The sequence below is a fragment of the Drosophila eugracilis genome, unplaced genomic scaffold (assembly GCF_018153835.1).
Source record: "Drosophila eugracilis isolate 14026-0451.02 unplaced genomic scaffold, ASM1815383v1 contig_47, whole genome shotgun sequence".
NCBI lineage: Eukaryota > Metazoa > Arthropoda > Insecta > Diptera > Drosophilidae > Drosophila > Drosophila eugracilis.
Genome location: NW_024573338.1, coordinates 1,532,360 through 1,549,069, shown reverse-complemented (window position 1 = coordinate 1,549,069; position 16,710 = coordinate 1,532,360). Strand labels below are relative to the sequence as shown.

The following is a 16,710-nucleotide window of genomic DNA, read 5'->3' as shown; positions in this document are numbered from 1 at the left end:
TATGTTATTACATAAAAACATTTCGTGGGTAAATCTTAGACTATTTTAATTTACTTAAAATGAATTTAATTAAGGATTACACTGGGCGCACATCTTAAGCCTCGAAATTCGTTTCATGACTTGGAGCTTAGACTTTAATGGGTAAATGGTAAATACTAATTTTGATCCGTTGCTCAGATAGCTGGCATCTTGGCTACACTTTAAAAATCTCTAAATTTGTACTTCTTCTTTCGTCAGTTTCAGTTGCATCGAAAATATTGTCATTAGTGCCGAAATAGTTTCAAAAATAAAAACATAAAACTTTCCAAATTATATTTAATAAATTGTATTTATTTGTTTTTGATTTCGTTCGATCTCGTCTTAGCTTTCCACTTTCAACTAACAAAATACTGAGAGAGTATCAGTGATAGAATATCTGAGAGAATACATAGATTAAATAAGACTAATTATGTATTTTTGTTTTTTGATATATAAAACATATTCATTTATATTAATTTGTTATAAACTATATTTTATTAATTTGACTTTGGACTGTTGTTTGGTTGTTTTTCGCTTGACTCAACTTACAAATTAGTTTTAACTTAGGCTTAGGTTTCTCCATGCATTTTATGATAATTTTTTAAACCGTTTTCAGGGTTTTTAGTCGATTTTCGAAAAATACAAGAGACTATATAGAGAGAGAGAGACAGAGTTAGAAAGTTAGGTGGCTACAGTTCGATACAGTTAGGTTAGATATATAGATTAACTTAGGGCTAGAATTAGCAGCTTGAATGGCTTATTTACAATTCTCGACAACGAAATAATGTTTTTGAAAACTTAGGCTACGAATATATACAATTCTGGACAACGATTAATGTGATAATAATAGATGATAAATAATAATAACAAGGTGAATGTGTGGGACTTAGGAGTGAGCGTTCCTGGCCATGTGAACGAAGAGGCCGACGGGTCCGTCGCACTTCTCGCCGCACATGTTGCACTTGAACACATCGTCGCAGCTGTGGTAGCCCATGTGGATGGTGTAGAGCACCGCGTCCTTGAAGAAGATATCACAGTACTTGCACTCATAGATGGCTCCAGCCGCCGCCGGTGTTCCGGATGGAGGAGCTGTGACTGCTGAAGTTGTACCATTGCTGCTGGAATTGCTGCTGCTGTTGCCATTGCTGCTGGCATTCGAGCTATTCCCTGAGCTGGAGGCCGTGGAACTGGCACTGGTATTGGCCTGCGGCACATGTGCCGTTTCCATGGACTCATCCGCCGAGCTGGTTCCCGAGCAATGCTCTTCGGGCATTGGTTTACGGCCGGCAATTGGTGAGGAGGCAGTGGGCATGTTGCCGCTGGGTACTTTCAGTTGCTCAGGAGAGGTCATGGCCTCAGATCGGAGTTGCAACAGGGTGTCCAGCTTGAGAACGCGTCCCTTGCGCCTTGAGGCAGTCGAGCTGCTCATCAGTGGCGTGGCCTCATCTTCCACCTTGAGATTCATGGCCAAAGGTTGCTGCTGCTGCTGCTGTTGTTGCTCATCCTCTTTTACGGGGGTTCCTTGAGAGAGATCCATGGCAGAGTCCACCGACTTACGTTCGTACTCATCATCCTGCTCCTCCTCTTCGTTGTCGCTTTGCTGCTGGTTCTGCTGCTGCAGTTGCTCTCGCATTCGCGGCGACAACTGGGCCAGGACTGCGGCCTGTTGCTGGGCAGCCAGCATCTGGAGGTTGAGGTTCCAGTAGGGGAAGAAGGCCATGTTGCGGTTCTGTTGCAGCAGGCTGGCTAGAGGAGGCAGAAGATTCGCTGGACTGGGCAGGCTGGGTGTCTGATCCACGCTAGCCACACTCTTGGCAGGAGAGGCGGGCAGTGGTAGCACTGGAGAAGCGGCAGTAGGAGCCGAGTTGCTTTGAACGAGAGGGAATCCTTGCAGGGCAGCACTCAGCTGAGATGTGGGTGGCTGAATTGGCTGAGATTGCTGCTGCTGCGGGGCCACAGCTGCCACATTTGGCTTCCGGCTGCCGCTTCCACTTCCTCCACTCGAAATAGGTCCACCATTCTTGCTCTTCGGTCCACGACGGGTGCCATAGACATCGATGACCAACGAGGGATTCGGTGTGCCATCCTCATCCAAGACCATGCCGGGCTTGTGGCCATACTTGCGCAGATGCAACTTGAAGCTGTGGCAATATTTGGTGGCATAATCACAGTCCGCACAACGGTACTGATACACGGAACTGTGCGACTTGCGATGCGAGTTCAACATGGACTTGTTGACGCAGGTGTAGCTGCATTTATCGCACTGGAAGGGCTTTTGGTTCTTGTGCTTACGGATGTGGTACTCCAAATGGTGCTTGAACTCGGTGACGAACGGGCACTTGGGGCACTGCAGGATCTTGTCCGGTTTCATGTGGGTGCGGGTATGGGCCCAGAAGTCAACCTTGGTGATGGCCACCACGCCGCAAGTCTTGCACTTGTAGTTCTTCATCTTGCCGTGCGAATTGTAGATGGGCATACGGATGTTGGTATCATCATCCTCGGACTCGGCCATGTATTTCATGTCCTCACTGGAATTGGACATCTGATCGTGCTCCTTCTCTGGCTCCATATTCGATTGACTCGACTTGGCCGGCGACTTGGGCGGTGTGACATCCATGGGCGGTGTTAGTGCCTGCAACTTCTCGCTGCTGCTGCTAGCTGCAACTGCAACTGGTGCTACTGTGGATACGGATGTGGGTGTGGGCTGAGGACTGGGTCGCAGATTACCGCCATAGAAATGTTGCATAGGATTGGGCAGACCAGGTGGCGTCAAGGGATTAAAGCCACCCATCAGATGATGATGATGATGATGCTGCTGCTGGGCTGCCTGGAAATGCTGCTGATATTGCTGCTGTTGCAGCAACTGTTGCTGCAAGTTGGCATCGTAATGTTGCAGGCTGTTTTGATCATTTTGACTGGGCGAAGGGGTCATGGCGCAAAGGGTATCCATGGGTTGCTGCTGTTGCTGATGCTGCTGCTTGAGGAACTGTTCCAGGTGATTGGCAGATGGAATTGGCGATTGACGTGGACTGCTGGCCACGCTATTGGCATCTAGGTGATGACCCGGCTCCTGTTTGATGTTGGCCGCAAACATGCTGCTGTACCAGGCGTTGTGCTGCTCGTAGTTGGCTGTGGCTGTCGTCTCCCAGTTCTGCATCTTGGCGGCTCTAGACGGCTGTAATGATAAGGAAAAACAAAGAGAGTGGGGTTAGTGGGGCTATTTAAACACTGCGCCTGCGTCGAGTTTTTCTCTTCTTTTTTTGCTGTTTTTTTTCGCTTGTTTTTCATTTGATTTTTCCTCGTCTTTTTTTCTTGCTTTTTTTTGTGCGTTTGCGGCACCACCCCTAACGTTATGCTAGGGGTGGCTGGGCACCCAACCCCCGGTAAGGGATTTGAGTGATTTTTTGAACAAAATGGAGAAATATCCTACCGTTTCGTGGCCGCTATATGTGTGATTAATTGCTGTATTAAAGTATATTCCAAATTTTTCGGGATTTTCGTTAAAGATTTGCAATGATGATGAGATGTTGCCGCTGCTGCTGCTGCTGCTCGTATGTGTTGTCGCTGTTGTAACAAACTCGTGACTGACTGAGCAATTGCAACAGGCATTGGCTTAAATATGACTCAGGTAGACGGGCTGGACGCACGCGTCAAGGGATTAGATGGGTGACGAAAGGTGACGGGAAGTCAGGTACAGGTCGCGGTTCGGGAATCGCAAGGATATGGGATCACGAGCGGATTGCGCGCGGATTGTTCGCTTGATCCATTCTGGATTAGAGCAGAAACAAAAAAAAATTACGCGCACTTGGATTTGGATGATCCGGGAGCTTAGCGGATGGCCAGCTTAGCAGCGAACTGCTGCGAATTTCCCTTTAGGTTTTCTATGGGGGATTAAGTAAGGCAACTCTCGACAGCAGGAGTAGGCAAAGAGGCAGTTTTCATGCTTAATAATAAAAAGCAAAAAGGATTGCGCTGGATTTAACTAAATTAAAGGATCAGAGATGCTTACACCTGCGGGGAATCCTTTAAGGAGAAAACAAATGCTCAGCCTGACTAAACTATATGCAATATTAGGGATTTTTTTTAATAATTATTTATGATATTTTTAAATATTAAAAATGCTATCAAAAGTTCCGAGGCTCATTACACATTTCCTCACTTAATTTTTTATGTAATTTCCATTTCAAAATTCCAACTAAAAACGTTTTGCTGGCCACAATTTTCCGATACACTTTTCACTTTGATTTGCGTAGTTCTACATATAATTTTCACATTAATTTTTTTTGTTCTACTGCATTTTCCTATTTTTTTTCCTAATTTCTCAATTTCCAATTTCACGCTGAAAAATAGTGCTGTAGCTGCATTTTTGGGTAATTGTTTGTGCTTTTAAGTAAATATTATTAAAAACGCAAAACGCCAAAGGGGGTGTGGGGGTGGTGGCTATACAAGAGGGTGGTATATTATTATGGGTTGGGGATGGGGCTGTGCTATCTCTGGCAGCTAAAATATCTGCAATACTTAGGCATAATTGATGGTTCAGGAAACAGAAAGTGCACACGAAATGAAGCTTAGCATATTTATTTAATTTCGCTTTTGTGGATATTTTTAAAGGAAAAGCCAAAATTAATTGCAGTGTATAGTAGTGTGTGTGTGTGTGTGTGTCTATGAAAGAAACAAAGAGAATTTTTGCCATTCGTCTGGGCTTTTTTGTGCCATGCCCAACAACAAAGCCAAACTAAAGGCCAAGTGTAAAATTAATATTACGCCGGGCAGGGGCGTGGATAGGAGAGGTTGCAAGGGGTGAAAGCGGGGTTGGGGGTGACCACAACGAGTGCAGCCAGGCAACCGAAACTGCAAAAGTAAACTAAACATGTGCTAGTCGTTTTTGGCCCCTACATCGCCCCCCCAACGGCCAACCCAACCCCTCTAAAAATATCATGAAAATGGCAAAAATGGAAAAATTCGCAAACGCAGAAAATGCGCCACACAAAAAATGTTTTTGTTGAAAAATCCGTACAAAAAGCAAGCCAAGAGCAGGATATGCCAGAAAATAAACGTATGGTATATAGAATATATATATGATATATACATATATATATATCCAACCGATTGTTGTTGGCTTAGAACAACTTGTTGTTGCTGTGCTGCCTGGTGAAATGCCTTTTTTTCTTTCCGATTTGGTTTTTGGAGCTGCCGTCGCTTAGGGAAAACTGCATTCTGCTGCTAAAGTGATTCAATGTCATTCGGTGTTTATAAATATATCCCGTATAATATGTGTATATTTATTTTTATGCGCCTAACAAAGCCCCATTTGTTTGATTTGTGGTCGGTTCTTTTTGTCAGAAAACATTAAAACTGTCGCCTGACAATCAATTCGGCCAAAGATCTTCTTTTTCTTTAGATGCTCTTGCATTGCGATGATCATTAAGTTTGATGATCTTAAAAAAACATCTCAAAACGACCGTCATTTGTATTTATTTTATATTTGAAATGCATTTTGGCGAGTGCCAAACTATTTGCCATTAAAAAATTGCCACGTTGACTTTGAATTATAGTTCGGATGTCTAAATTTAAATTATTAAAAAAGAAAAGTCGAAAATGCATTTGCCGAAAGCAGAGCAAAAAGAAAGGCTAAAAACTGTTAGGGGGGTTAGGAGGAGCAGGAAGGCGAAACAAAAAAAAAATAAAAACAACATGAAAGTCGACATGTAAACAAATAAAATTAGCTGTCAGGCGTAGAGGGGGGCGTGGCCAGGAGGATTGGGGGGATGTAGCAGTGTAGGGGGGGCAGGCTGAATATACACTACTGCAGTTCTGGGCAAAAACAGACAGCGCGGGCAAAAAACAAGTTCACCCAAAGATCGGCCAAAAGCCAGACAGATTTTAAAATATTGTTTTAGAATTTTTGCCGTTTGCATTTTTAGCAAATGATTTACCACTCTCTAAGTGTGTGTGTGTGTGATATCTTGTTTGTGTTTCTAAGGTTAGATAGAAAAAGAAGGACTCGGCCGCAAACAACTAGGGAATAGGTAGAAAGTGCAAGAACTAGATGAAAGTTGGGTACTTGGGACACTAGGTGGTTAGAACTTAGTTAGATGGGAAAGTAAACTAATTTTTAAACATCTTAAAGTTCAGTTGATTAAACTAGAAAAATTATAGTACGTAAAACCCCCTAGAAAACTGTATATAGTATATTCCTGGATACCTCAACATTTTGCCATTTGCCCCCGCAAAAGCGATTTGCATTTCTTGTTTATTTGTTTATCCGTGTGGAAAGCTTTTGAGAATGCATGTGTTTTTTACGATTTATTGGAGGTCGAATGCTAATACTAGAATATTAGATGGTTGGACCTATTTAACTTACCTTAACTTAGAGGCTCCAAAGGGATTCTCCGGGAGAATTCAGAAACGGGAACCGGGAGCACGGAAGTTTTTTCCTCGCTCGCGGCTTCTCTCGTTCTCGCTCTCTCGCTTGACCGCGGCACGGTTACCGTTAAACCAACACGCACAGTGCGTGCAAGAGGAGGAGAGGTGATGTGGGGGCTCCTTGCTCTTCGTTTTTGTCTATTTTTTGGGCCTCGCTTTTTAGCTTGCTTTTATATGCTTTCTTTTTCGCGGAATTCGCGCATGTGCGGAAAATAGTCTTTTGCCAAAAAAATAAGATTTTTTTTTGGGTAAATTCGTTTTTCTTAATTTTTTTTAAGCACGAACACGGAGTTTTTTAATTGGGTATTTATTGGAAATATTTTTGTGTTGCAGTAGCAGTTATGTTTCGTCCTTTAGTTTTGTGTTATTTGTGTATTTTTGTTAAGCTGCCTGTTTAATGCTGGCGACTTTCGTTTTCGGGACTCGGAGCACAACTGACTAAACTCGTGCTCAACGGGCTCTTCTAATAGCTAAAAATCTGCTCCTCAATAGTGCACTCGCCAAAAAAGAACTCAAAGTTGGTCCACTCATATCTCAAATCCCAAATCTCAATTGCAAAGCAAAAACAAATGGCAGAAGTGCAACAACACAAAGGCGGGGGAGAGCCTCCGTTACACGGAGAGCAAACCAAAAAAGAGAGAGAGCAAAGCAAATGGAGAGCAAACGAAACTCACTCAAAACGGATGCTTGCTGTAAATCTGAGTGACTTTCCCCAACCCCAAAGAACAATATAACAGCATCCCCTCTTCTTTGCTTTCTCTCTTACACTCACTCTCTTGCTCCCTCTCTCTGTCGATGGCTCGCTTTATCCTTTTGCGTTTTCTGGCGATGCATTTTGGCCGATTGCAGCTGCCTTTTTGGCTCTTTGCCGTTTTTTGGCATCTCCGCTTCACTATTGATTATTGATTTCTGTTTTAAAAGAGAGAGCCAGAGAGAAAACGAGAGATAGGGGGGCTGCCGCCTTCGCCAATTGTTTTTTGGGCAACTTTAAGCCCAGACACATTAACAACTTAGCCAACTGCATTTTGGCCGATGGAAAGTTTGGGCCGAGGAGAATCCTTGTTGCATTAACACATTCCGTGCGTGTTAACTTAATTTGGGGAAAGCTTTGCCACAATTAGGAGTCCAAATTTCAAAACTAGACAAGGTAAAGGCTTTTTAATCAAGGTAATAGATGAGTTTTGGATTGAGATTGGGGTAATTCAACTTTTTAAGGCTAACAGGGATTGTGCATCATAAATTAAGGACTATTTTACTAACAGTAATACCTATTTTAAATATGATATAACAACTATTTTAGATATTTTTGTAATAGATAGCAGAAACTAATCTAAAATTTCAATTTAAAACTAATTTTTTATACCCAACATAAAGAGGAAAACAACATGGGGAATAATCTGTGTTTTCCCAACAAAAAAACAAATACAAATGCCTAATTACACTGGAAATTGAGGTGCCTCTGGTCATCCGAATGCAATACTTATTTTATAAATTCATTAAAATGAAATATGTTTGGACTTTGGCTAATGGAGCGAAGGGTGGGAGGGGGGAGTAAATAGGCGTTGCCCTGGGGGTGGCGTTTTTGGAAATGTAAAAGCAATATTTACAAAACAAACGACAACCCAGAAAGCAAACAAAACGCCGCCGAAATGCAAATTACACAAGTTCTAATGTTCATATGCAGAGAGACAAGGACGATATAGGATCCTGTAGTGGAGGCAGGTAGAGTCCCGAAAAGAGAACACAGACCTGCCATTGACGTTGACATGGTCAACCGGATTACGAACTGCAACCGGACTTAGCGAAGAAAGGATTAAAGGCCGCGAAACTACCTGATCCTGGCACCGCCCAGTTCATTAATCCGCGCATCCGAAGAAGTGCGACTGGAACTAGAGTGATGTGGATTTAAAAGCGATTTAAAAGTTGGCCAGCCCAGCCCAGCCCGGGCAGGGCATTGGGCATAATCCAACATTACGCAGTACCCAGGATCATCTAGGGATCAGTGCCGTTGATCCGGAGGATCCAGTTAGTCCCGTGCGATTAGCGTTCGCTGATCAGCCCGATTAGCGCTCCTTACGCGAACGATCCCTTTGGAAAGTTATGTAAAGTTGAAGTTAAGGACATAACAAATTAACCCAAACGAACCGTCACGCTTGACCTTTTAATTGAGCCTTATGATATACCTATCTTCTGATCTGGACAAACACAAACATGCTGATGATCATCATCGTCTAATTGCCGAAAGTCCCTGCCCTGTCACGTATGCAAATGATCCTTAACCTTTGGCCTGCCGCTGTCTTAAGAGGGCATCGTCTAAGGGGAAGTTCAACAGGGAGGATCCTCACATCTTTATCTATCTTCTACATATGCAAATCTCTATCTTTCAGGCGTTCAGCCAAGCGTTTTGGGATTTTGTGGTTGACCGATTTGCCCCTCAAGAGAGTATCTCATTAGGATCACTTTTTTTGTGTTTTGATTTGGCGCACTCTTCTCGTGACCTTTGTCCTGCGGCCTGTTGAGATATCACCTTGAGTTCGTAAGCTGATTTCATGCTAAGGATGATTTGCCATTTTTCTTCAGTTTTCAGTTTTTTCTTCTTGAGGGGTTTCTTTTTTTTATTTGGCTGTTTTGGTTTTTGTGGGAAGATTTAGCTCTTTGATCTTAAGTGCAAATTAGTTTTGCCATAAAATTACTTAGATTTGAGAGCTACTGTGTAGGGGAGTTTATTTTGAGAAGAGTCTTAGAAATTTTAAACATTTTTAGATGTTTATATAAAAGTTTTTTATGCTAGCTTAAGATTGGTAAATATGTTTTCTTTATATTAAATTTTTATAAAATTGAATTCGATTCTTTAGTCGTAACTTAAAATTGTTTTATAAAGATGTTGAAAACCAAATGATGGACATTTTAAAGAGTCATTTTCATATTTTCCATTTATTTCACATTACTCCTTACAAGCTGTTCTTCAAAGGATTGCTGAAAACATAAAGAAAATATCCTTTTGCCCTTCCTTTACTTTTCTTATTCCTTGCATGCTACCTCTGACTAGACAGTTTTTCCTTATAGTTTTCATTTCACCATTAAAAAACTGCACCTCAGACATCCCTTAGCCAACCCAAAAAACACTTGCAACTCTCCGCTTTAATTCCCAGCCAAATTTCGCACACTTCTTAGCCATGTCGAGACCCTTAGCCAGCCGCAAAAATTAGCATTTGGCATAAATCAGAATGTGAAAAGTGCTCGCGACGTTACGCCCACCACGAGGAAAAAGGTTCGAATGTGTCAGGGGACACGGGGGAAAATTCCGCCGAAATATTTTGGTAAACAGAGGATAGTTTTGAGGACGAGACGAGGCGTTCGCCCAACAACATCCGTAAATCCTTTTTTAGCACGAAAAACCGAAGGATTAAAAAAGGAAACTAGAGCAGAGAGGTCTGGTCGCAGCGGATAGTTGCTCTAATTTTCATTGTCCGCCTTAATGGTTACGCCGTAAAATTGGCTATGCGGGCCAAAACAAAAGCGTGAAGGACAACGGCAGGACATGGTAGACAAACGCCCGGTGGATTTCCAGTCGACACGCCACGAGATTTTATGAAGGCAACTTCGTTCGTTTTGCATGTCTTTCGAAATGTATTTTCTTTCGGTCAGGTAAGACCTTCGATTAACAATGAAAATAGCTGGAAAATCGCGAGAAACTTCTAAAGATACAAAAACAGAGCTACAATATTCCAGAGTCTAATGGTTATTAGAGAGGATCGCTCTATATAGTATTGTGCCAGGACTTTGGCTGAAACTCTAAAAAACGTCGCAAAAAACTCACTTCCGCGTAGAAGGATCCTTTTCATTTTTTAGGGCCATAAAATATTTAGTTTTTTATGACCAGCGGAAAGCAGGTAGACCGCTGCCGTTTTTTGTGTGCGTTGTTAACCCTTTCACCATTAACAAAAAAGAAAGATCCCATCCTAGCCGTGTCCTTGCCAGTTTCCCTCGAAACATCCCACACAATTTGTGTGCTTTGCGTTTTCTCTTCTTTTTGTTTCCAACTAATGTCTGTGTCTTTGTGTTCTTTATGACGCCTCGGTTGTTTCTTTTTTTATGGTGCCTTCTTTGTCCTCGTTGCACGGCTAAGTCCTTACTTCCTCAACCCTTTTTGGGCGGCCAAGAAAGTTGGTCCGACGCGAACGGGTTAAGTGAAATTTCCATAGCACTTTTTACGAGCTGCGATCTTCTTGGAAGAGTCTTTTTGGTCATTAGGAGGCGAAAGGGTTAAGTTCGATTCTGGCTCTCTCGGTGGGTTTATGGGTTGTATTCAAATGCTAAAGGGTTAAGGCGAGTAAAGGGTTAAGTTGTTTAAATAGTTTACGGCTTTTGGAAATTACGGAAAAACTTGTGTGACCAAAAATCCGGAGATTTGAGGGCCATATATGTTTTTATGATTATGAAAGTGGAGTGTAAAAAACCTGAAGGTGGTTTTGAGTTACTTTTAAGCCCGTAAAAAAACTCATTTAAACGGATTATTAAAACAAGTTTAAAGGGAAAAACTTAAAAGATTTTAATCAAACAGACTTAAAGTCTTCCAAAAATGTGAACACATTTCTCCAAATCCAAAAATTTGACAACTAATATCCAGCAATGAAAGGGAAATCATTTTAATGTCTCCTCCCTTAGTAACGGCCTTTAATAAAATTTTCTTGAAAATCCAACAAATAATATTCGATCCTTCTGGCTGAACATTTGGCGCGATTACATTCGTAATTCGCTGGAAATTAAGGCCACTAAGTCGCCAGCGAAATGCATTCGGACATTGGACAAATGTAAAAAGGATTTTTGAGTCCGGCCATTGTTGTCCCATTGTTGACTGGCCATCATCCAGAGGACCTAACCAACGAACCCAAACCCAAACCCAAATTCCGAGCTTAGGCAATCGGCATTGGGAAATAAGCGCCAAATATTTCTATTCTACTAGACTCACCCACCCCAGAGATCCTTGGTGGCTGGACGATGTGGACGTCTAATCAGTCCACATTTTCACACTTTCGTGACCCCTGCGGTGCTACAGATGCGGCTCGATCGGGGGTTGGCCCTTGGCCATTGGTCAGGGCGGCGATGCTGGATAAAACAAAGTGAAGTAAAAATGTGAAATAAAAATAAAAATAAAATTGGGAACGCGCGCCAGAGTCGTCCTGGTGTACGTCCTGTGTGACCCCTTGTCAGCGTCAGGCAGAGGTTAAAATTAATGCGAATAGTGTGGATGTGCGGGGAAATTGCATCAATTCGGGGTCACGGCTAAGACGCCTCAAGAAGGGAATAATAATAATGCGAGGCCATAGGGGTGGCTAGGGTCAAATTTATGGCTCGACATTGAAAACTGTAACAGTCGATGAGGAGGCGAAGGATTTTTGCAGCTCTGGAAAAATTTTGCGCCTCATTGTTTTGCATGTTGTGAAAAATGGTTTAGATTTTTGGAGATTTAAGGAGTTGGGGGGGTTGACCGTTGGCCGTTGGTTAGACTGATTTTAATTGACCATTGGGCTGACCCTCTCACCCTTGGCAATCAGGGGTCGCCTGACCTTTTTCCATCTTGGCATTTGAATAATAATTTTCCATTGACAATCCAGGTTTGTTTTTATTGCAAATGGCATTTAATTGTTGACCCCTGCATTTCCCACTTTCCACTCGTTCGAAACTGAAAATGTAACGGATTTTGTTTCCCAACCAGCAGCTGGAAAACTCTGCTCATTTTCCTGCCCATATACAACATATATACATTTATATGGAAGCTCTTTTCGACTGAGCCAAAGTATTAGCTAATGGACGTTTCTGTTTTGCGGAAAATGTCGGTAATGGCCATGGCCAACTAAGCCGGAAAACGTACGGCGCAAATGCGTATAAAAAATTGAACTTCTTACGATAAATATGCGAGCCTATTAGCCGCACAGTCAACGCCAATGCCAAAAACATGGCCAACAGGCTTTTAGCCCAGGCCAAAGGCCCATGTCAAGCGCTGAATAAGTAATTCGTTTTCTAGGATTGCCACAACCATCCAGGACGATTCCAGGACGTTCGTTTTTGGCACCCAAAGGTGTGGGTGCCAAGAACAAAAGGCATAAAACGTTACCACGGACTCCAACTCGGAGAGGATGTGAAAGGACAAAGCAGAATATTTTATTTTCTAATGAATGCGTTGAAATGCCAGATTTCGGATTTATTTGGCAGTAAGGAGATGTCTAGTCTTAGGGATACCCTTTAACGGAATTTCTTTCAGATAAAGATTGATTTGGTTTAAGATCTGTTAATCAACTGTATGAATGTCAAAAATGTATATTTAACAAGAAATTTAAAGGGAAAAGTTTCTAAACTCACTACTCTCCCATGATCTACTTCCAAGACCTTTTACCTTATTTTTATTATAACCAAACTTAACCTTTGGATATCTCATATCCTTGCATTCCCCCGCACAAAAAAGAGAAAGATGCATTACCACTTCGTCCTTAGGTTCCCTTGCCTAATCCCCATAGACTGCCTGCCCCAGCATCCCCAGCATCTTTTGGGCTTACCGTTAGAGTGTAAACACCACTGTCATTTATTTTCGTATTATCATAATGAGGACTCGTATATTTTTATGTGAATTTCTTGCTTTTTGTGCCAGAAACGTTCACCAACAAAAACCAACCACCCAAAATGGGCGATTTTACCACCCACCCCCTCACATGTCACTCACTTCCCGCATGTGTGCTGTTCTGCGTATATGTGTGTGTGTCTCTCTATATGTGTGTGTGTAAAAAAGGCACCCAAGCAAAAATAAAAGTAAAACACAAAAACCGTTTCGCATTGGCAATTTGGTTTTGTTGTTGTTAAATTATCACCCAGTTTGGTGCTATATAGAAACTAGATATTTATATATATATCCACCCCAAAGTGGCGTGGCTTGTCTGTTTATGCATTCTCCCACTGACACCCCACAGTCCCATGAGCTTTGCAGAGGCGTAGGGTTATACTAAAGCCATTTTAATTAATTTAAAAGTCAGATATGATATTAATAATATTAATTTTTATTTTTTGAATACTTCTTAACTTTCTTTCACGAAAAGTTTCTTAAATAACTTTAAGAGGTTTTTAAAGACTTTTTAAGCTCTTTCATCGTCTTGTAACTCTAAGACTTAACTTATTTTTAGGAAGAACCTTTAAATACATTTTTTGAAAATATTTATTTCAAAACTGGAACCCTTTTACCTAAGCCTTTGTTTGTTCTATCTCTGAAAACGTCACATGCTGTTCTCTTTTTTAGATTCCTTTTTGTTTTGGTTCTAGCTTAGTCATATCTAAAGCTCTTCCTAAAAGATAAACTAAAATCTAAACGTAGAAGACTAAAACCAAATTGACCTTAAACTAAAATAATCAATGAAATCCCTCAACTAAATCTTATTATTAGCTTAAGTCAACTTTTTTGTAAAATATTGAACAGAGTTCAGGGTCTTATCCCTTCTTATTTTTCTCCGCTGCTTTTCTTTTTTCTTTGTTTCAACGCTGCTTATCACCAAAACCTTTTCCACCACACAAATATAAGAAATCCCGCGATTAAGAAAATTAAGTTCGCTGGAAGCCATGTAAATAAGCCAAAAGTCAAACAAGATTTGTTTAACAATAAAAAAATGCAAATATGTGTATTCGAAAATTTCGTGGGTTTCTGTTTGCTCGCACTGATAAAAATGCAAATGTTTCGATTTGTTTGCCTAATTGGTCAGTCAACTTTTTGAAGTCTATGGAAAAGTACAAAAATTATTTGAGATAGGGAGTTAGAGGTTTAGTAAGTATGAAGATCATGTCTCCATCAATGAACTGTAATAGGTAGTATTGGTATTTTAAGACTTTAAACTTAACTAGATTCCGAAAGTTAAGTTATGTTAATTAATGTAAAAAATATATATATTAAAAATGTAATATCAAGTTAAGAACTTGGTATTGAGTTGTTTATTTGATTGGTTACAAATTGGTCTTAATTTCTCATATTTCATTGATTTGAGATATGTAAAATGACCCAAAATTGAGGGGGAAATATTCCAATTTAAACATTAATTAAGATTACGAAGCTATTTTTAAGGTTTTTATTAAATATTTTAATAATGAATAATCTCGTTTTTATGAGAACAAAACGTATAGGAAGCCTTTACTACTTTTAAAATAAATTTTTTAAGCTTAACCATCCATTTGCTCTTTAAAAAATTCCATTGCATACCTTTTCGGGTTATAGAACAAAAGCCGCCGTCAGCCAATAAAATTCTACAAGCATCGCCATTTCTATCAGCGGCCGCACAAAAACTAATTCCACATAATGGGCCAATCTACATAAAAAATCGCTCGTTCGCCGGGTGAATTCTCCTACCTCCTGCCCCTCTACCCGCGTCAAAAAATCGATGAGCGGAATGGGAATGAGTCACAGAAGCGGCCACCCCCTGCATAAATTTCCAAATGTAATGTAAGGCTAAAAAAAAAAACAAGGCAATCCTGTAAAAATGAGTGCGAGTGAGTGAGACTGAATGGGCGCAAACCGGGGGAGCAAATAGAGTTCGAAATCATGAACCATACAAAATGAAAATCCACCCTCGAAAAAAGTTGCCAACGTTTTTTTCGTTCGTTTTTATTTTGTTTTCCTTCCTTCCCCTTTGTTTTGTTTAAGTGGGCAAAAAAGAAGAACGCAAAAAGCATTGAGTGGGTGTGTATGTGTGTGAGGGTGTATGTGTTAGGGTGGGTGAAAGTATTTGTTTGACAGTGTGTGTGTGTGTGAGTGGGTGGTTGGGTGATGGGAGTACACTTTGATATAAAGTGGGTTTAAAAATGAAACGTTTTTTATGTATCTATTTTGGGTTATCTAAAGGTTAATGATAGTAGTTATAATAAAGTATTAAAAAAGTATAAAAATTTATTTTTAAAATCTGTTTTTATATATTTTTTATGCTCTTAAATTAGGAAAATTCATCTTACTTTTTATAGATCTCTCAATCTGCGTTTACACATTTACTTTTTCCAGCTAATATTTAAGTATATCAGATATACCTGCTATATAAACCTACCTAGATATTACATATTTACATATTCAATGGCTTAATATCTCATATAAAATAGTTTCCTAAATATAATACAAATTTTTCCAAGTACATCAGAATGTTGAATCTAAGAGAATGTTTCGCTTTGTTTGCAAAACAATCAAAAGCGAATGGAGTCGCCATGTTCATTCTGAGTTTCCTTGGTCCCCTTGATTTCGCTCCGTTGACATCGTTGGCGACATTAAATATTGCTAAGCGTTCTTTCTTTTCCACTGCCCATGACCCCCCTCGGTACCCCAACTTCCACTGATTTTCACCGCTTTTCTTTATTTTCCCTTTTTTTCCTCGGCCAAAGCAATTTCAAGCATATTTTTATGAGTCCTCTGTGCAGGCGGTGGGGTCAACAAAAGTCCATTGGGCTGGCAGGCGCAGCAGCTTTAGTTTATTTTGCAAACGTGTGCCATCGGCCACGCCCCCAGAAAAACTACAAGTCGGGCGTTGTGGAGCCATGTGCTAGACGCTAATAACGTGGCTGGCCAAAAAGCGTCAGGAAATGGCCAAAAGTCCAGGCTGGAATCCTGGCGAGGGTTTTGGTTTCTAGATTTACTTCCATATGGTTGAATTCCCTGGGTTTTCGAACGTGAGGGCAATGAAGCTGCAAGGAAATGTTCCTGCGGAAATTGGGTACTGGTCAGGGTGAATTAGAAACCGGCAGTAAAATATCTTTTGGGGGATTGGTTATGGCAAGATTTGTGTTTGATTAGAAAGTAATATTATTTTCTTATAATACATATTGGATATATTATATGATTTTAAAAGGTAGAGACCTACACCTTGTCTTGTTGGTAAGGCATCTCAGTTATATAGTTTACAAAAATAGCTTAAAATTGCATAACAATCTTAGTTTTAAAAATTGATTACACAAATTATAAATATTTTTCGACAACACCAATAAGAACATGTTGTGAATATATAATTAATTATTAATGTGTTATTAGTTGTTATGTTAGTCCTGCAATAATGTATTATTAAAGATTAAAAATAGGTTGAATATTTCATCAATTACCACATTTTAAGCCCAATTTTAATTAATTTTAACCTTTTGCATTATCAAATTTTGTACGTGCATCAAAAAGTTAAATCAAAAATCGCAAAAATTCCAACATTCTGTTGTTTCCTTTAAAACGAAATTTATGTTTATGTTTGCTTTTGTGGATAAATT

The 16,710-nt window shown here is 40.4% G+C and overlaps 1 protein-coding gene across 1 annotated transcript; it reads right to left on the bottom strand.

Annotated features, from left to right (window-relative positions):
• Positions 1-309: 309 nt before the first annotated feature.
• On the bottom strand, positions 310-6,886 carry LOC108109552 (protein hunchback). Its single transcript, XM_017218123.2, has 2 exons — positions 6,383-6,886; positions 310-3,193 (listed from the first exon to the last, which is right to left on the bottom strand). Exon 2 carries the CDS (start codon positions 3,173-3,175, stop codon positions 905-907), a length of 2,271 nt encoding a protein of 756 aa, XP_017073612.2. The 5' UTR covers positions 3,176-3,193; positions 6,383-6,886; the 3' UTR covers positions 310-904.
• Between the last annotated feature and the right edge of the window lie 9,824 nt (positions 6,887-16,710).

Excerpts from the sequence above, each read along its gene's own strand:
- LOC108109552 (XM_017218123.2), bottom strand. The coding sequence starts at position 3,175 with ATGCAGAACTGGGAGACGACAGCCACAGCCAACTACGAGCAGCACAAC.